Below are 22,367 nucleotides of genomic sequence, written 5' to 3'. Positions count from 1 at the left end.
ACCCTCCTGACTAGTTATTGCCAATAAAATGTGAGTGGAGATGACATGTTTCTGTTCCAGGCCAAGGTGGTTAAGAAACAGGGAAGCCTTCTTAACCATTTTCCCCATTCTCTTTATTCCCAACTGCCTGAAGTTGCACTTGTTAAAGTCAGCAGTGCTACCCTCCTGACTAGTTATTGCCAATAAAATGTGAGTGGAGATGACATGTTTCTGTTCCAGGCCAAGGTGGTTAAGAAACAGGGAAGCCTTCTTAACCATTTTCCCCATTCTCTTTATTCCCAACTGCCTGAAGTTGCACTTGTTAAAGCCATCAGCAGTGCAAGTCCCAGAGTGACAGCCCAGAGCCCCAGCCGATCTGGAACCACTGGGAACCATCTGGTATTGTTCGGTAAGAACAAAAGTTATATTTATGTATGCCTATACAATGTCGCCATTTGCTTTTTCATAGCAGCTAGCATTACTCTAAGTAGGAGACAAATCCTATTCAAGGTTATAACATACCTGTTATGTGAATGCGATATTCTTCCTTAAAGATCTTCTGGAAGAAAGGAATCTGGAACTGCATGTGAGGCGTATGCAAGCCAGGGAGATTTACATCAACGTCTCCCATGAAATGTGGGAACTCCCAGTCCTATCAGAGAAAATCAACATAAAAACATATTTGTGATTTGTTTTGTACCTAAGCAGTGAAACATCCCAAAATCGACTTTTTGTAAGCACTTATAAAATCATTTCAATGCAGCCAAGCTGTTGGATGTATCAGTTTCATTCGGTGATGGTTATTTTATGTACATTAGGTAGCGGTGTGCATTCAAAATCAACATTAAGTCATAACTTATATCCTCAGCTTTTCTCTTTAATGTGGTACTAAGAAACCAATACGGAATGGATTTGCATCTATACATGTTTATCTTTTTCTTCTGGAGAACTGATTTTAAATTTTTATAGGAAGCAAGCAATCCATATTTTATAAATATAGGGTAAATTTGTTTCACTACCTTTAAAATAGATAAACCCTATAATAGCATGTTTTATGTAACAAGATGAAGTAAAAAGGATCTGATTCACTTAAGAAATTCTTCCGTTTTCATCACGGCCAAAGACTCCTGTCCTGCTCTCTTGCAATTTAGCACTAGTTTGAACCCAACAATGGAGGGCCTGACATGCTACCGTAAGAGACAAACTGAATTAATTCCCAAACTGTCATTAGTTATTTCCTGGTTGTGAAAGCAAAACCAAGTGGGCTAACCCTCCCTTTCACAAATCAAGATATTTTCAGGTGTTTCACCTGCTCTTGGTTTTTGGATGCAGGCATCAAAGTAAAGTTCATAACTAGCATGAGAAGAAAGAATGCACAAAATATAAAGAAACATTTGAGGTGAATCCATAGACATGAGTACAGATATTTTCACTTTTAATAATGAAATAATCATTAAATTATCAGTTCTGTATTTAGTGAATATTTTTAAAGAACTTGAATATTGAAAAAATAAGACAATAAATACTAATTTAAAATTTCAATCCATTATCTCAATATAAAAAAGTTGGAATTTCCCAAGACTTCTATATATGCAGCTAATAGAGGTGCGTTAATAATGCAGTTCCCAAACATGTTGCGGGTTTTCCTGCCCATTCCCCTCTCCTCTTTGCTGTGAATTCTGATTAAGGGAAAACAGGCCTTGGAGAAAGGAGAACATGTGAGTGGTGGTAAACAGGAAGCTTTCAATGTTTATTAATTCTTGACTTATGGATCACTTCAAGTGGCCAAGAAGGAATAAGTACACAAGAAGAAAAATAAAATGATGCAACATCATCCCTTTCTATTGGTACGTATGCAAATATCTTGTTGGTCTCACCTCTCCTTGTTTTTCAGACATTAGCAGCAAGTAGGCATGTAATTTGCGAAATTCAGAAAACCCAAAGCATTTGAGCTAAATGAATTTGAACATTTTGATCTAAAATACTAGTAGAGCCCTAACTGGTTTGGCTCAGTGGATAGAGCATTGGCATTCAGACTGAAGGGTTCCAGGTTCGATTCTGGTCAAGGGCACATGCCCAGGTTGCGGACTCTATCCCAAGTAGAGGGTGTGCAGGAGGCAGCCAATCAATGATTCTCTCTCATCATTGACATTTCTATCTTTCCCTCTTCCTTCCTCTCTGAAATCAATAAAAATATATGAAAAATAAATATGAAAAATAAAATATTAGTAGAAAATGGATTGGTAATAATACTTGTGAACTATTGAATTTTATTAAAGTGTATTTGATACTATTTTGTTCTATGTTACATAACAAGACTCCTGCAAGGAGAATTGAAATTGATTTGGCTTTTTGATAAATATAACTAACATCTCCCATGAAAAATTACACTTGGTAAACAAAGAGATTGATAACCAAGAGTATCTTTCGCTAGCCCTGGATAAAGAATACAAAGCATTACCAGGAAAACAATTTTCCTTTTTATTTCTTGGTTTAAAAAAGAGAATGTTTCTCAGTAGTAATTGGGCAAGTGTACTTAGGGTACCTTCTTTTTGGAAAGATATTATTGGATTGTTCTCATTTGGCTTTTCATTCCATAAAACTAAAGTTTCTATTGGGTATGAAATTGGTCTTAGTTTGAAAGTAATCTCTAGAGCAGTGGTTTTCAACCTTCCTAATGCCGCGACCCTTTAATACAGTTCCTCATGTTGTGATAACCCCCAGTTTCATTGCTACAAATTGAACTTAATTAAAGCATAGTAATTAATCATAAAAACAATATGTAATTATATATGGGTTTTCTGATGGTCTTAGGCGACCCCTGTGAAAGGGTCATTCAACCCCCAAAGGGGTCGAGACCCACAGGTTGAGAACCGCTGCTCTAGAGATTTCATGTAGACTGGGATCAAAACTTCATGCATCAAAAAATAGTTCCTCAATTATTTCCCACCTGTACTTGGAGATAGAAAGATGAATTAAGGAAATGGAGATTAAAAGGAAGAGAAATTCTTACTCTTTATATGGACTACTAGAGGCCCGATGCATGGGATTTGTGCACTGGTGGTGGGGGGTGGCCTATGGGGATTGGCCCGCTGTGGAGCACCGCTCATCCCTGTCAGCCCAGCAGCTGTGGACCCGCCCTCTGAGCAACTGCTCCCACTGTGGGAGCACACTGACCACCAGGGGGCAGCTCCTGCATTGAGCGTCTGCCTCCTGGTGGTCAGTGCGTGTCATAGCAACTGGTTGACCAGTAGTTCTGGTCATTCTGCCATTCGGTTGCTGGGGTTTTATTATATAGGATGGTATTATTATTATTTTTTTTTAAGGGCTCAAGTAAGGGCATTTGAGGGAAAGTGTGAGAGAAGTAGCTGGTGCCATTTAATTTAAGAAATTTTTCAAAGGATTAATAAAAAAGAGATGATACATTCTCTTAGATTTGCCCCTTTTACATTATTTATTATAATTACCACATTTTGTTTTTCAAAACTTGTTTCCTCAGTCTCTGCCTCCACTCTCTCCCTGCTACTCTAGTTTTTGTACTTCAATTTCTACTCTGCATATTTCTTCAGACTCATTATTGAATCAGTGGAAACTCTGGCCTTACTTGACAGAGTGGAATGGTAATAATAATTGCTACTATTTTCAGGATATCTTGGGCTCATCTTAATGGAGAATACCTGGTAATAACCCAGGTATTTACTTGAAGAAGGGGAGTGGACAGTGTTCTAAATCTTCCTAGGTTTCAGTCTCTTCACCTATATTTGGGATTAATATTTATATTTATATCATTTATATTTATATACAAAATTATCCTGAAAGCTTGCTATGAACCCGTTTCACAGATGAGAAAGTTTACCTCAGAGAGGTTAAGTTGCCACAATGTAACATAGCTACCATATGGCAGAACCTGGCCCAAACAATACATAATTTCTGCTAGGTTATGCTGTCTTTAATTGTGAAAAGTGACTGCAGCTACTATGTTTTATTCAGAACTGAAATTATTTTTACCTGCTATATCTGGTTCTAGTTGAGAATCGCTTATGGCAGTCATGCCTGCTTGTCTTTCACCAACAGCCAGTTCCATGAGGAGCTTTAAACTATTTTCCTCCCACCCCCATTCCAAGAGGGCCCTCATTTTTATCTGACCTTACCTTGAACAAGAATAACTGTAATTCTTTCTCCACTAAACAACTGTCCCAGAAATAGTTGGCTTGTAATCCAACTGATGAGGGAAATTTGAATAACGGGTGATTGATAGCAAATACCGAGATCCTCTTGGCATTGTGACTATGGATGTACAGCCAATTTCATACACAAATTGCATGAGAGCCTTGGCTTTATCTCCTTATGCATAAATGTTAAATATGTACTTTGAACACAAGACAAAAATGTTGACTTAAGAGAATGATGAGGCAAGATATGTTTGGCTACTAAGACCAGGGTAGATCCAGGCTGATCCTGTGGTTGCATATTAAAAAAGTCTTAATTTATTTTGTTCTTCAAGAAATGTTATCAGTATTTAGTAATTAAAAGCTTCATTACTACCTTCTGATATTAAACCTAACAATAACTGCAGAGGTCTGTCACATTTGTGCTTCAGAGATGTAAAAATTATTTACCACACATGCTATTCCAGCCAGTTCTCATCAGCTCATGGTGATGAACAGACTTCCAACTTTGTATCTCGCTTCATCTATGACAGACAATCCATTGCCATTCAGATGGGCATATTTCCCATGTAAAAATAAATGAGCAGTGCCATGGTGTATATCTAATCTCATTTTTTGCATACTATGGCCTATAGCAATAAAAATCACATTTGAACACTGATGTCCAAATTACATTTGGATGTGTAATTTGGACTGATTTGTCCAAATATGATTCTGTCCAAATGTGGCCCTATTATTCATGAACCACATTGGGACAGAATTTCAGGACCATCTTAACTATATAGGCAAGATGGTCTCAGGATATACCAGTATTGGATCCAGCATATCCCCACGTTCTCTCTTTGAGAGGCATGCCTTAGGGCCAAAGAAGTGAACTTGGTATGCAGAGGAACTCAAGATTGACACCAACACTGTTTTGAATTCCCCAACTGGCATTCAATTCCCCAAAGCAAAGGAAGAGACTTCATTTATATTTAGAGAACCGTGGGAGGATAAAAAATGGAATAACACTGATTACTCTATCCTGCTAAACTAGAGCCATAGTATCAGAACACAAGTTTTTATTTTTGGGGTCAAGGATTGGTCACTTGATTTTTGAGGAAATGAAGAGATAGATTAAATTAGATTTTACTGAAAAATACTGATCACCATTCAGAGTAGAACTGATAGTAGATTCTTAAATGTTAGTAAAAAAATACCCAACATTTTTCAATATAATACTTTGTATATCTACTATTTAAAGGCATTAAGTTTTAAATGATTTCAAAAGCCTCTTTACAGATATATTTATTTCTCTTTGTTATTCTCTATTCCTCCTGAATTTAGATCCATGAATATCAGAACATCATAGTACCAAACATTTCCCCAGCTCGTAAAGTGTCCTTAGCTTTTCTATGCTTATCAGTGTCCTAGCAACAGGATTTCAGATGACAAGGAGCATTGGTGGCCTGAAGAATTGTACTTCTGCTTTGGGTGATATTTTTGTTTCTTATTAAGAATCTCAAGTGCTTGATTTCTTTTGGCAACCCTGTGCTTCTTCTAATTGGCAAAGTTGCCATGGGATCCCTTGGCTGAGTAAATCCTTGCCTTGACATATAGTAGATATTGCTTGTATGTTTGTTTATTGTCTGTCTTTCCCCCTGGAATGTAAGCTCTTGAGAGCTTACAGGTTTTGGTTATTTTTTTCTGTTTTGTTCACTGATGTATTCCCCATACCTGAAATAATGTTCAGCATCTAGTGAGTGCTCAAATATTTGTTCAATTAATGAATGGAGCTCTCTCAAAGTTAAAGATATACAACAACCCCTTTTTGGTTTCATGTAAATGGAAACTCAGGATGGATTTACATAAACAGATATATCATAATAAATACTTGTTTTTGTAAATAATATCACACATCGACCTGAGATTCTTTATTGTGAGAAAAAGTTGTTTTCTCCCCTATAAATTAGTTATACTGGAATCATAGAGTAACCTAAAGATTATGCCATTTGCTGAAGGCACAGAGGAAAGCAGATAGTGGGTAATTAGAGAAAGAAAGTGGAGGTCAAATGCAACTATTGTGAGATGAGGCATTTACTGTTGGGGGAATTAGTTAAAATGCATGTTGGGATGATCCAAGAAACCCTTTCAGCGACCATGTAAATGTAAAGACGCTCATAAGACATGTCCAAACAGGTCAAAAAACAAGAAAAAATAATGTAAACCAACATGTGATTTAAAAAAGGTGGGGGAATCATTTCCCACAGAGGATGACACCAGAAAGGTAGTGAAGGTCAAGGGGAATATCAGAGATGGCCTGCAGTAAGTGTGGATGATGGACAAAGGAGACACAGCATGAGGGTGATTCTCAGATGTCCTTTGACTAATGTCCTTTTCTCAGATGTTATACTCTCATTTTCTCTTAATATTCACTATTGGGTTTTTTCCCCCGAAGGGCAAATGAATTCTATAACCTCTTGGAGTTTTCTCCCAGGAGGCATATATGCTATTTAAAAGATTAAAAACCTCTGAGGAAAACACCTTGGCTTTCTGGTTGAAATAGGCTTTTGTCAACAAGTAGTAGAGCTGGCAGATCACATTCATCACTGAAACAAATCCAAGTCAAAGTGTAAATTTTCACTTAAAATGTTTAAAGAACTTGACTCTTGCATGTGTTTTTGTGTATCTAAGATACCAATGAACTCTCAAAACTGTTGTTGCCCAAGCAATCTAATTTATCCTAAAGGCCTATTTTGTTTAATGTATTTTCTTTATCAGTAATTTTTTCTTACTAGCAAAAATTATTACTAGCAAAGGCCAATATGAATTTTCCTGGTTAATTATGAAGCCAACGTTCATCAATGAAATATAATAATGCCTATAAAAAAGCAAGTAAGTCAATCCCAGAGTAGATTTAAAAAGTAAATGTAGTTTGTTTCTTTTAAGAGACCTTACCATGAGGCTCTGTCAAGAGAGCAGTGGGTTTTTTAAAACAAGCTTTGTTATATTGAGACACCTTGAAAGCGTTATTCGCTTAAGCACCGAGGTGGAAGAGTGTCTAATAAATGCACTGGCCTTCCTTTCCAGATGTCCTGCCCTGCCAGACTGATGTGATGAAGGACAAAATAAAAGTCAGTCTTGTAAGTGTTTACAACTAATAGAAATGCATCGTGTGGCATCTAGGAATAATGGGAAATCAATAGCCCTCGCTAGGGCAATGCAGTTCACCAGTACACAAGGAAAGAGTGCTTGACATCTTAGAGACTTCTATGGGGGTGGGGTGTAGGGGAAAGACAAGGAGATAAACCACTGGCTGTGACAAGTGCCTGATAACTAAAGTTGGTGCAAAGTCTAAAGAAATAGATTGTTATAACTCAATAATAGGTCCTTTTGGATAAAGTCTTCCATTGGTCATCAAACAACAACTTGAACTACTCTGTACTTTTTAAAAAGAATGAATATTGACTATATGATAAATTGGCATATTTTTTACTTACATAAGTACTCCTATTAACTCATCTTTTCCTAATAATGAAAGAGTAAAATATAGTTGAAAGAAGTTATTAGACAACAACTTTAATGTTATTCCTCCGACACTGGCTGTCGTTCAGTTAGCCCTTGGTTATAGTGTGCTTTATTGTTTTCGCACATTTGGTACAAAATGTCACTGCTCTAGTATCAGTTCTGGCTCTATGCATGCTGCTAGTAATGGTCACATTCCATTGTCTGAATGACTAATTTCTTCTATGGGGCTATTCAGGAAAATTAATTGCATGCTGTCAAAAGAGTATATATTGTCCTTGGTAAAATTTTTATTTAATATTGAGGTCATTTTTTCTGTGGAAAATAACAGTGGAAATCAGTGGGTAAATGTGATTCAATATAAAATATTCATGTCACAAACAACTGAAAGGGAATGGCATACATTACAGCAAGAACAGGAGAAAGCACATCCTAGAAGCTAGGTGAAGAAAGTAGTTCAGGAAGGATGGAGTGATCAACGATGTTGAATGCAGACAAAACTTTGAGTAAGAAGATTGAATTAACCATAATATCAGGGTTGTTGATCATGATAAAACCTCTGAGCTCTAGAGGAAGCTGATATTGGGGACAAAAGCCTGATTGTAGTGTGTTCAAGAGAAAATAGGAGGTGAGAAGTAGAGGCAATAAATATAGAACTCTTAAGAAGAGTTTTCTGTCAATGGAAGCAGGGTAACAAGTCAGTAACTGGAGAGAGACTATGATTCTGTTAATTTCAAATACGTTTGCTAGTGTAAAATAAATTCAATTTTGGTAGAATAGGAGACTCTGACACCTGAGGTTCCCTTTTTATATTTTCAGTAGTTTCTGCAATGACTAATGGTAAAAAGGCATGCACCAGAATGAATTGACTGACTGTATTTTCAGCTGGCATCTGTTCTGACTGGGCAATGTCCATTCTGATTGGTCAGTACCCCTGCTCTATCAGTAGTTAAATATTCTGACCATCACTCTTTGTGAAGTCTAGATGACTGATTTTCTGAAAACAAAACAACCCTGGGCTAAGTTCATTGTGTCTTGAATGCTTTAGGCTTTTGGAAACAATAGGCTGGATCTTGCTTTTCTGTATCCTGTGTTGTTTCCTTCTGTTTTCATCTTTCTTGGTAAAGGTTTCAGATTCTGGAGCAATCTCAGAGTCTCTGCCTCTGACCCCATGGACCACTCAGTGATAACACGAACAGAAAGTAAAACCTTTAGAGCAATGGATTTAAACTGCCCAACATCCTATTCCTTCCTTCAATGAGTTTTAGGTCAAGAGTCATCCTCTGAGCTCTAGAGAAAAATGATCAACCCTCATGTAAGAGAGAAGAGACTAGAAACACAAGATATACTAGTATAGGGGTAGGGCAGAGAGATGGAAAAACTAAAATACATTTTGTTGTTTGTGAATTATACCCTCAGTGAATTGAAAAATTTTCTGAAACGATTGTTCGTCCAGAGGTCAATGGCAAAAACAAACAAACAAAAAAGCTAAAATACATTGTTTTTCTTGTTGGGCACCTACGGGAGAGATATTCTATCACACTCAGTTTCCTTTTGGAAAACAATTTTACACGCTGTAGTAAAGAAGCCTAACATGCATGCTTGCAGTTCCCTGTCCTTGTACCGACACAATCCATTATGAAAAGCCTGAGGTGGCTACAGTGGGCTTGGTTTACAGATTCCACAGTAGATTCCACTTGCCATTCCACAAAATGAATGGCAAGTCTGCATTTTTTGTGTGTGTGTGTATACTCACTGGAGGATATACTATAGAATAAAAGGATAATATGCAAATCGACCGAACAGTGAAACTACTGGTCACTATGATGCGCACTGACCACCAGGGGGCAGATGCTCAATGCAGGAGCTGCCCCATGGTGGTCAGTGCACTCCCACAGGGGGAGCGCCACTCAGCCAGAAGCCGGGCTCATGACTGGCAACCACAGCAGTGGTGGTGGGAGCCTCTCCTGCCTCCACTGCAGGCAGGCAGTAAGGAGCAAGGGATCCCGGACGGTGGTGGGAGCCTCTCCTGCCTCCACTGCAGGCAGGCAATAAGGAGCAAGGGATCCCGGACTGTGAGAGCCCCAGACTGCGAGAGGGATGTCTGAGTGCCAGCTTAGGCCCTAAACCAGCAGGCGGACGTCCCCCAAGGGGTCCCGAACTGCGAGAGGGCATAGGTTGGGCTGAAGGACTCTCCCCCGCCCCCCCCCGAGTGCATGAATATATATATATATTATATATATAATTGATTTCAGAGAATAAGGGAGAGAATCATTGATCTGCTTCCTCCTGCATGCCCCATATTAGGGATCAAGCCCACAACCTGGGCATGTACCCTGACAGGGAATTGACCTGTGACCTCCTGTTTCATAGGTCGATGCTCAACCACTGAACTACACTGGCTGGGCTGGAGGATATTTTTTTCCATTGCTTTTCAGAAAGAGTAGAGAGAAGAGAGGGAGGAGGAGGGGGAGAGAGAGAGACATCGATCTGAGTGAGAGAGGCACCTTGACTGGTTGCCTCCCACAGTGGGGTGGGGAGTGAACCTACAACCGAAGTACATTCCCTTGACCTGGAATCAAACCTATAACACTTCAGTACACAGGCCGACACTCTAACCACTGAGTAACACTGGCCAGGGCTCAAATCTGTATTTCTTTCAGAAGTTTCCAATAACCACTCAAGTTCCCCATAGAATGGCATCGAACTATTATTCAACTAATTCAACCGTTATTCAATGTCCACTATATGCCAAGCATCTATTCTTAAAGAATAACAATTGGTATTCATAAATAAAGAAATAACTAAGGTCTTCCTTTTACAGTTATAGACAATGAGGGTCAGTGTCTATAGCTCCTCCCAGATCACCCAACAGATTGTTGATAGAGAAGAGAGCACATGAAATTGAATCTGTAGTCCCTGACCTATATTTCACTACATCCTTCTTATTCAGAACCCCATTTAGGAGAAAGAAAATCCTATTTAGGAGATCAACCATACGTTCATATTCTATTCAGACTAAGAAAACCAAATTTGTCATGGACTTGCTCTGTGTCAAGCATTTAATCCACTGTAAATCACATGCAATTATGCAATGGTAGGCAGGCGATTCCTCATTTTATAAAGGAGTAAACTGAGGTTCAGAGAATAGTGGAATATCTTGTCCAATTTTGCACAAGGTACCAAAAGGATTTGACCTAGGCCAGTCTGCTCCAAAGATATTTTTGTATACTAGTACCATAGCAAGCGTTTTCATGACTTTTTCTGGGGGTGGGGGGGGGGACGGGGGTCAGACTCTAATGTTGCAATTATCTTCCCACCTAAAAGCCAACTGCCATGCCAATATGTGCTTCAGCTTGATACTAATGCATACCTATAATAAAATGTTTCCTTTCAGTGGTATGGTGTATCTTGTCTTACAATAAGATGTCTTCAGAATGAATTTGCTGCCTGCAGCACATGAAGAAGGAATCAAACTTCCATTGCAAAGTGAAGGAATGGGTCTATGTCTAAGCTTATCCTGCAAGGCATTGACAAAGCCTGCAAAATATGCAGGCTGAGCTGCACATTTACTGTAGGTGGTTTATGACCATCTTGGAATTTTTACTGCCAATCCATTGATTTGGCTCTACCCTTAGAATATTTCTAGTAATGAACATTACCTCCCAACTTCTGTGTACTTCGGCTTTCTCACCTGAGGATATCTTTCATCATACTTAGGTACTCTGATGGCACACTCCTATATCACCGCAGGATGGATTTAGGGATGATTTAGTGCTTACTAGTAATGGCTATCAAACTTTGCAACTTCCTAAAAAGACACAACTTTTATGTTTCTTTGGTGCTTTATGATGGTAAGATTTGTGATACTAACATATTGTGGCTGTGCATATCATTAAGTGATGGAATTTTATATTATGTAGGGGACTCAAAGCAGAACAGAACACAAGAAAGAGAACTAAAGGATTATATATATGTATATATTTATTTTCTCTCAAGCCTTCCTCATTCTGTATATGTCAGTAAACTAAGTTATTGTGTTACAGGAAGCCTCTCACTTCAAGGATGAATTCTTCCGGCTCATACTTATGATCAGTAAAAGATGACACAATTTCCATAAATATAACATTATTCATAATTTTATTCAAAGCCTTTTGTGTTGTTTGATTTTAAATAGAATTATTAGTGCAACCAACATTAAAAAGTACATCGGTTATGAGCTGGAAGTTCCATATAATATGTCTGTGTAATATACCAGATTTTTCATGAAATGCATCATATTTAGAAATATTACAAATAATACCCTTGAGCATGTCTAGAAACAAAGTAACAGCGGATTTTGGGAGGGTGGCAAAAATTATCTGAAAATAATTTTATGCTCACAAAATATTTATTCATAAAAATTGGTAAGCTTATGGTTCTGAAAATGGACTTTTAATGCACAGAAAAGCAATATGAAGGCAATCATAGAAACTAAACATAAAATTTTGCCTTCAAGCATTGGATTGTACTTGGTGAGTCATAGGTAAATGTGAAATTATTACATTTGCCAGTTGCCACAGGCTTTGCTCTATGAATATCTGCAACACATATACTAAATCAATTAATATGCTATTTTTCATACATAAACCCAGGTGCACTTAATTCACTACTTCTCACTAGAGGGGGAATTGACAAATCAACATCATTATAAAGCTGTTCAGGCGATTGACTATATTCAGAAATTAATTTCTGAAAAGGGTTCCAAATTGTTTACAAAATATGATTTGCTGATTGATCCCCACCCTCTACTCCCAGTCAGAGATATTGAGACATTTAATATTGTGTTTCCTTTAAAATAATAAACCACTATTAACTACACACACAGATTAAAAACTTCAAGTAATAATGTACCACTGCCTTTCAATACAGATGCATGATTGCCTTAGAGCCAGAAATGGGAACTTCTCCAAATCTCTTCTTTGGGAACAATACATACAAATAATAGTTAGGTGTTTTAATGCGAGCATCTTTAAGGTAGGCTAATTTACTTGGAATCAATGAAAGATTTCTTTAAGTGTACTCCTGAGCTGCAATTACAATGCAAAAGAAGAAATATTATCATAATGGACAATTTATTATTTTTATTTTTCAAGTCAATGGTTTATGATTTAGTGTGCTTTTCCTGAAAATTAGATAGCATGATGAATAGGGTGCTCATGCTATGATCCAAAATAAAGAGATGCCCTCTATCTAAAGTTATCTAAATGAAAGAAAATCAATTTCCTTTTTTAATATTATTAAATAAATATTCTACTTGCTGCACCTCCAGCCAGGCATCTTAACTGACGAACTGTTATGACAACAGCAACCATTCAAGGAGCTAAATGAAATAGGTTCTGCCTCAGGAATAGTGATTTGCATACATTTTCTTATTTTATCTCTAGAATAATTCTATGAGTTGGGTTTAAGTTTTCCCATTTTGCAATTGTGGAAACAGGTTCAGAGAAGGTACCTGACTTACCTACTATAACATAGCTAATAAGTGGAAGAGTAGAAGCCAAACCTAGATCTGTCAAGCCCCATACATACCCAGTGGTAGTCTTTATACTCCACTCTTAAGGTGAGTAAGAACTTAGCTTGTCCTGGCTCTAACTGAACTATTATTGTCTTGGTCTCCTACTCATTGTTCATTTTGTCTCTCTCATGGAGCCCCAAAAGAAGCTACTGAATTGCATAAACATGTTTGCCCACAATTGTTGTTTGTTTCTTCTCACTAATCCCACTATATTTGATTTCAACATTTATTATTTTCCTCTGAAAGCAGAGCTTGCTTCCACCACCAGCATTTCTAAGCTAATACTTGCTTTTCTGTACTGGCTAACAGTGCATCTCTTTTCTTTGCTTTAAAATTTCTTTTGTCTTATATTTTCCTTTCATGCCATTGCCTTTTATTTGCTAAACTAGAGGCCCGGTGCATGGATTCATGCACCATCGGGGTCCCTCAGCCTGGCTCTCTGACATCCCCTGAGGGGTCCCAGATTGCGAGAGGGTGGTTCTTGGGTGAGGCACCCCGGAATCGGGCTCCCTCCTCTCTGGTTCTGAGTGCATCACCTGAGAACCACCGCTGCCAAGTAACTGCAGCTTGGCAGCTCCTGCGTTGAGTGTCTAATCCCTGGTGGTCAGTGCATGTCATAGCTACTGGCCGGTCTGCCGGTCGCTTAGGCTTTTATATATATAGATATTAGCATATTCAACAATTGTTTGTATCAGCCCCTCTTCTAAGCATTGACCATACAGATATGCCTTGTCCCAGGCTCTGCCTTCATGGGGTTTACAATCTGAATGTAGCATAGACACATAAACAGAAAAAATTCAGAAAATGCTTAATGCTGAAGAGAAAATGAACCAGGATGACTGTTTGGCAAAAGCAACTTTAGATAAGGTTAGAAGACACTCTTCTTTATATACTTCTCTCTCCTTAGCGTAATGCTACATACATAGTAGGAAGTAAAAACTATTTAACTTTATGAAGATAGAACCTCTTCAGTGAAAGGTGCCAGGTGCTGTGATATGTGCTACGGATGCAAAAGAGACCAAAACAGGCCAAAAGAGTCCCCCACTGTCAAGTAGAATAAGCGTAGAGGGAGCCATATAAATGAAAGAAGTGGTAATAAGCGCTGCAATGGAAACAAACCAGGGACTGAGGAAGAGGCCACTCAGGGAGGCAACTTGAAAGAGGTGACACCTGAGCTGAGAACTAAGGATGGGAATGATCCAGCCACACAAAGAGCAGAGAATACTGAGCAAAGCAGTTGCTCATTTATCTACTTTCTGCCAGGTAATCTGCTAGGTCCTAAGAGTACAATGGTGGACAAAAGCCCAGGTGCACCCTGACTTCTAGTAAGGAAGTTGAACATGAATCAGAAAATTATGGAAGTAAACCTTGGTACTTATGGGTTAACTTGTGCAACCATGCCTAACCGTGTAACCATGCCTATCCATTACTCACAAGCACCAAAATGCAATAATTTTTGGTACATGTAATTCGTCTTGGCTGTTTTCCTCAGTGCCAGCACCAAAAAGCCTGCGACATGATAAACTAGTGCATGGTGCTCATTAACTTCTCACAATTTATGTGTTGACTATACACTAATTGAAGATACTCTTCTTTATATCTCTCTCTGTCCTTAGCATAATATTACATTCACAGTAGGCAGTAAAAACTATTTGTTTACTCACCAATATTTATTGTTTGCTATGTGCCAGAAACTATACAAGGCTCTAGGATACCAAATATATGAATCAAAATTTCTGCCTGCATGAAACTTACCTTCTATAGAAGCAGTTAATAAATTAAACAGTATTTATAAGATAATATGGAAGCCTTATAATAGAAGCAGGAAACAGGCTCTCAATGAACCTACTGGGGAAGGAGTTTCTCATTCAAACTGAGAGAGAATGAGTACATTAACCAATCATTCCTATCCTCCATTTTCACAGTGGCCACAAGTCTGCTGAGAGTACGTAGCTTTTCATCATGTTGTAGGAATAGAATGTAGCCCTATAGATTGCTCATTTGACTATATTTTGTGGAGCTGTTGGTTTTAAAAAGAGATCAAATAAACTTTCCCCAGGAGGTAACTTTGGTTTATCTAACTTTAGGTGTTTTAAAGATAATCTTTCACAGATCCACTTTTCTTTGACATAAGTCCTATTCTTCCCCAAAATAGACCATGGTCACTGGAATATGTGAGAAAATAGAAAACTCAACCCATGGAACTGCCACATTGATATGCTCAATGCATATTACTTGAACACCGTTGTTAAAGCAATAAAAATGAGAATGGTTTACCAAATTTTTGTGAGCTAGTGAAAATGTTTTAGGTGTCTCACATTAACCTGAGCCAATTTACATTTCTTCCAACCATAAGACAGATCAAAATGGGCATATGACTTATGATCATTAAGAATATTATTGAGAAAAGTGATTAAAACTGAAAGGACAGAACGGGACTGATAGCTGTGTCCCTAACTCTTCCAAGAAAAAGCCATACAATGTATCAGTTACTCAGCCTGCCCTTATCTCAGCCAATGGGAATGCAAGTGAAAACAAACTCAAGGCCAAGAGTATGGTAGCCACCCCCTGTCTTTGTGTAACCAGACCCTAACTGCACCCTGCCCTTGCGTCATTAGCCCCCGGCCCTCACTCAACCAACCGGAATCGGCCAAATCAGTGGTCCGAGTGAGCCCTCACCCCCCGACCCCAAGCCCTATAAAATCTTTGTTCTTTCGAGACTCCGGGCTCTCTAGCATCCTACCGCTGCACCGGTAAAAGAGGCAGAGGGACCAAGCGTAGCTTGAATAAAGACTCTATGCTTTTGCATCAGACTCGGCGCTCCCTGGTGGTTCTGTGGGGGATCTTGAAATCTGGGCATAACAAAAACATCAAGATCCTCAAGCCCCTGATTAAGGGTATATGCCTTATTTATATTTAACCTAGTATTGACTACATACTCTAGTCATCATTTAGATTAATTGCTATTTGGAGTAACATTACCCAGGCAATTTTCTTGGTCAGTATTAACGTTACACATCAATATTTTGTAATGTATACCTTAACTAAAGCCAATAGTTTTTATCCTTGACTCTTGTGGTAATTACGTTGGTAAATGACTATGGCATAAATCAGATAACCATATAACAACTCACCACAGAAAAACAGTTATGTGCATACCATTTTCCCCAATGTCTCTATAATTAAATGAGAAAACTTTACAATCCTATTTACCATCATGCAATGGGACTTCAGGAATTGGTACAGACATGCACACACACACATTCACACTTCTAATTGTTTTCAGAGAACATTTGACCATGCAAATTAAAGTTGAAAGCAGAGAAATTACCTGTTCCCCCTATGTTAACTTAACCTTCTATATCTGGTACAAATTTGTGTTTTCTATGAGATACAACTTTCTCTTTTTTTTATCTGGTTTTCCACTGTCAAAGTGATTGAATTGAATGAAATAACGATGTAATAAAAAATAAATCAAACCATTTGCTTGTGCAAGGACAAAAAACTGCTTAATTTTTCAATTTTGAAGTAGCTGCTTTGCCAACTTATAAACATGGTTGGTCTTTAGATAGAGTTATTTTCAGTTATTTTAATATTTTTTCACTTATACAGTATGTTAATTTGAGAGTATTTTTATGCATTCATGTTTTAACATATTCATAAATCCACATTAATCTGATAATTCTTGGTCTGGAAATCTCTGCTAAGGAAATAACTTTAAAAATGAAAAATCCTTATGCATAAAGATAGACTTCAATTTATTGTGATTTTGTATGGTGAAAAAGTAGAAACAATATTATGGTAGAAGAGTGGAACAAATTATGCTATATCATTCCATGGAAGATTACATAAGCTTCTCAGAATTATAATTATGCAAACTGTATGATATATTTTTAAGTAAAAATACATAATACAAAATTTAATATATGCTATAATTCTAAATGGAATCTTTCAGACACATAGTATAAAAACACAAACAAAAAGAACTAGCAAAAGACATAAAGATAATATACCAAATTTGTTCTGTTATTATAGTAAAATTATAGATGGTTTTAAAAAACTCTTTGCTTTCCAAATTTCTATAGTGGTCATATATTATTTTAATGTTGTATACAAATATTTATAAACATACTCTCAACGCTTTCCCATTTTTCAGAGCAATTCTTTTTTTTTTTTGGCTTTAAATCTCTCTTTAATTCTAATATAGTCAATTTCTTTCCTTAAACTCTAACTTTATCTCCTCTTATAAATCTTGTTCTTATTCAATCTTGCTTTTATTTACTTTTGGTTGAAACAACTCTCTTTCAGCTCTGGGTTCGAAGGGGATGTAATATCACCTGCATTCTCTCAGTGTCCCCACTGTGCTGTGAGATGCAATGAAGTGACATCCAGGCAGCACTTTGTGGTCCTTAGAAACAGGTGCTATATAAATACAATGCATTACAATTATTTATGTTTTATAGAACCCACAGAGATATTAGAGCTAGACAGGGTTGGACTAACTCCAAGTGCCGGCTGGGCAATTTCCCTGAATGCCAAACTAGAAGAAGGGATCCCAGGAGTGGGAGGAAGTTGCTTCCTGTGCTCAGAGTACCAAAATGCAATCCTAGCTCCTCTCAATGTTAAAGATAGGATATTTGGGTTTTAATGTACAATCTTCTAAAAGTTACCGCATCTCATTTATGTTTAGTAGGTATACCACTCCCTGTCTCTGCTTAGTTCCAAATGAATACATTTCCAATTATTTATTGGGACATAAACATACAGAGCCAGCGTTAAAAGGCACATATTCTTGCTTACCAGAAATCATCAGATAATGCAAGGGGTTGTGTACTAACGAGGAAGGATACAATTTCTGAATTAAATTAGAGGTCATTTAGTATGGCCACCCCCTACCTTATGCACAAATTCCCTAACCAGCTGCTCATAAGGGATCACTCTCTGAGCATTTCTAGAGAAGGGACACTTTTACTTCCTAACAAAAGCTCTGACTTAAGAACATTCTACTCTTCTTTTAGCCAGACCCTGTCCTCCTGCACGTCTTTCTGAAGCCACACTGTCTTTCCTCTGACTTAGTCATTTCACTGTGCTTCTTTATTCGTGCATTTTTAAAAAAACACTTATTCTGTAGCCATTGAGTAGGCACCCTGTGAGTCTCCGGGAATGCAGAGGATTATGACACTTCTCTGTCCTAGAGGATCTCACAGTCTAATGCAGACACAGACACCAATATAGAGAGATAATCATAAACATGCTAAGGTCTATGCTGGAAGTAGGAAGTGCAATTCCATGAATAGAGAGGAGGAAGGAAGTAATGCTGTCTGAGAACATTCAAAAAGATTTTCCAGAAAAAGTGATTTTGGCCTCTGTTGAAAATATGACTAAGAAGGCTAAGATTCTGCCAATGGGAGAAAGTGTGGAAGAGTATAAGAGTCGATGTGAATGGGCCAGGTGTATGCAGGGAGTACTGACAAGTTCAGTGGAATGACTTAATGGTACAGTGAGACTGAGCAGCTGGTGTGTGAGGGCTTTCTTATGAATGCTTATAAACGAGGACTTTACGGTGCATGCAACGGAGCCAACAGAGACTCTGGGGGCTGGTGAATGGCATGATTGGATCTGTCCTTAGGACGATGACCGCAATGATAACCTAGGTAGATTACTGACTAGGGTGGAGGAGCCTTGTGTTAAGGAACGATTGTAAAGTCTGGGCAAGACATGATGAGGACCTAGAGTGCAGTGGTAGCAAGGCAGGAGTGAGACTTGATAAATGAATAATGGCACTGATGTCAGTGTGTTGGATAGGAGAACCAAAGGATCAGGGGAGGGAGGCAAAAGGTGAGTCTATTTTCCTTTTCTAGAGACTAAATGAATGGAGCATCATTAACAACAGCGACAACAAAGTTTTGGAGGCAGAGCAATTTAGGGGAGAACGGTAAGTAATAAACTAAGCTCTGACTGTGCGTATGAGGTAGCCATAGGATATTTAAGTGGTGATGTCCAGAAGATCACTGGAAATATGGATCTGCTCCTCGGGGAAGAAGTCAAAGCTGAAAATAAACTAGAAAAAATATTCCAAATAAAATAAACATAACAAAATAGTTGAGATGAACTCAGTTGAATACCCAATGAGGCACTACTGTGATCCCCCTTATTCGGTTAACATTGTTATTTCTTCTGCAAATGCTATGGACAACATGAACTCATTCAGAAGACAATAATGTAAGCGTGAAATGAATGAAAGCAGCTTAATTTAACTACATTTTGCTCCTTTATAATTTTGCTTTGGGTTCAGTTTTGCGGTTTGACAAGCACAATTCTTCTTGTTTATCTGTTTTACATGCAATCTTGTAATTTGTTGTTTTTTTTCTTATCCCATTACACTAACCTATCTTCCCCAAGACACCCTCCAGAGGAAAAATAACAAGGCATTGCAAAATCTCTTAGTTTTAAAAAATTTCTCCGCTGCCCAGCCAGGTAGCTGGGTTGGTTGGAGCATTGTCCCATCCACCAAAAATATTGCAGGTTCCATCCCCTGTCAGGGTGTTTCAGGAGGCAACTGATTGATGTTTCCTTCTCACACTGATCTCTCTCTTTCTCTCTCTCTCTCTCTCTCTCTCTCTCTCTCTCTCTCAAATCAATAAAAATATCCTTCATTGAGAATTTAAAAATAGATATCTAAAAAAATTGCCCCACCATCACACCCACACACTATTTCTTTCTTTTTTTTTTCTCCACGCACTATTTCTGAAAAGCCAACCAATGGGTCTGACAATTGCACATAAACTCAGTTCTCTTTATATAAAACAGCATGTGCCTTTCCGTGTTTGTTTGTTTTTTCTTTCTGACTTTCAACAGGTATAGACCACAGAGGACTATACTCATGAACCTGCTGGGAAAACACTGGAAAGCCACTGGGGATTCTAATTAGCTTTTGTGGAACTGCCTGCATCCACCTTTAGAAATGCTGGTTTCACCTGGTGTTAAGGAACTATTGTAAAGTCTAGGCAAGACTTGATGAGGACCTATAGTGCAGTAGCAGCAAGGCAGGAGTGAGTGCCGAAGATGTTTCCTGTTCTGCCTCTTCTATGGGTCGGCATTAGGCTGACCTAGCCTCCTGCAGCAGTCATTCTTTCTGTTGTAGGCACTCCATTCTTCCGGTGCTATGTATACACTACTTCTATCCATTTCCTCTATATCAACTTCCTATTCCCAATGGGATGGATTATTTCTTAAAATACTCCTCAATCCATCATGCAAATGGACTCTTGGTAGGCTAATCCCCGAGGGTTCTCCATACAAATCTGATCATATCTGACAAAGTACACACAGATTGGGTGACCGTGGGTAATGGATACATCTCAGGTGGAATACAGTTGTCCTCGCTGCCAGGGATAATTCCAAGGCCCCCAGGGGATGCCTGAACCTGCAGATAGTGCCAAACACTAATCTCCTTCTTCAACTCTGTAGGGAAATATGGCAGCATCTTCTTCATGAGCAGGTGAAGCCTCAGTCCAAACCTTTTCTGGGATCTGTGTAACCATCCCTTACTGAAGTCTTGCTCAGTGCTTTCTAGCGCACCTTGTGATACATTGGAACATGTTTTCTATTCATTTCTTTTACCCACAAATGTAATGCCTTTCCCATAAGCACCTATCATGCGCTGTGACTGAAACATTTTCACTTGGAAGTGAGAGAGCAAAATTAGCAGGGATTTCTTTTTCCTTCTTCACAATTTCAAGGATAGATGATTCGTTCTTACCATAGAGCTCAGCAACCTCAACATAAATTTCTTTTTCTTTCCTAGTTACATTGAGAACTTTTACCTTTGTACCTGTAGGAAGCAATTTATGGCGTCTCTTCAGCAAATCTGAATTGCCAGCATCACGGCTCTTATGCTTTGGGGCCATTACTCAGTGAAGTAAGTGTTCCTTGGACACAAGCACTGTGTTAACATGACAGCCAATCTGAGAACCAGGTGGATACCAAGTGACTAAAGGGCTGGGAGTGTTTACAGCTCAAAGATGCTGGGCAAAGCGATGAGTCACAGAACAGGACAGAGCAGGACAGTGCGAGAGTTCATCATGCTACTCAGAATGGTGCACACTTCAAAACCTATGAATTGTTTCCTTCTGGAATCTTCCATGTAATATTTTTAGACCTTGGTTGACCTCAGGGAACTGAAACCATGGAAAGTGAAACCTGAAGATAAGGAGAGGGTACTCTAACCAGGGAGTCTATGTACTGTAATCTCCAAACGACCAATGGAAAGGAAGCGTCAAATTAAACAGAACCAAACTGCCTTATGTCTCAATCTTTCATTTTGAGAAACTCAAAACAGCTTCATTATTAAGTTCAAGCAGAACTGTGATTATTCTGAAGTAATACCAATCAGAAGATATATTTCCAAACAAATATATGGAGCCGAAAAGGCCAACTTGTATAAAGAAAAGTCATTTTTAAAATTACTGTGCATCATTCAATTTTTACAGCATCATGCATGAACTTTTAGTTACCTCATCCTTTGGAAATAATAATAAAAACAGTGCCATCTATCCATTTACATTGGGTCTGCTGATTTTATTATTTTTAATACTAATAAAAAGTTATGTACTATGAGAATGCAGGTAAAATTAATTCTAATTGCATGCTTTTCCCAACAATGATGGTTCTGCACCAGACTTTTCAAAAGAATTGAGAAGACATAAAACTTCTTCCTATGACTACTTCTCTTCACAGCTTAGTACGACTAAAAATTGTTTCCCAAATTAAAAGCATTTTACTTTCTTTTTAGTGAAATGTTCTTTTTACAAATTACCATGCCTCTCTGTCTTCAAGAAGAAACAAAGGGGAAATGGCAAGAAAAGTGAATAAAAATGAAAGGAAGATAAATCTGTTCAGCAGCCTCCTATCTGACCCCAATGCAGAAGAGGATTTACTGAGAGCAATTGCTGGGAAAGGCAATTTCAGCCTTTTTATGCCACAGCGATATATCTACCAATGCCAGTGCTGTGCAGAGAATAGGAACTTCATCCAAAAGCAGTTCAGTTTTTAGCAATCACTTGGGATGAGTTGTCAAAAAATACTCTGAAATATATCCTAATTGACAAATTCACTTGGATTTTGACAAATGCAATAGTTTGGCTTGCATTTTAAAA

The 22,367-nt window shown here is 38.1% G+C and overlaps 1 protein-coding gene across 1 annotated transcript in view; it reads right to left on the bottom strand.

Annotated features, from left to right (window-relative positions):
* The window catches only part of TMEM117 (transmembrane protein 117), a 456,029-nt gene that overhangs the window by 30,770 nt on the left and 402,892 nt on the right, over positions 1 to 22,367 (bottom strand). Inside the window, exon 7 of the mRNA XM_005881702.2 lies at positions 502 to 631. Within this exon, the coding sequence (XP_005881764.1) occupies positions 502 to 631 (130 nt within the window). The remainder of the gene's footprint in view (positions 1 to 501; positions 632 to 22,367) is intronic.

This window comes from Myotis brandtii, unplaced genomic scaffold (genome assembly GCF_000412655.1).
Source record: "Myotis brandtii unplaced genomic scaffold, ASM41265v1 scaffold686, whole genome shotgun sequence".
Classification (NCBI taxonomy): Eukaryota; Metazoa; Chordata; class Mammalia; order Chiroptera; family Vespertilionidae; genus Myotis; species Myotis brandtii.
This window is presented reverse-complemented; position numbering and strand designations above follow the sequence as displayed.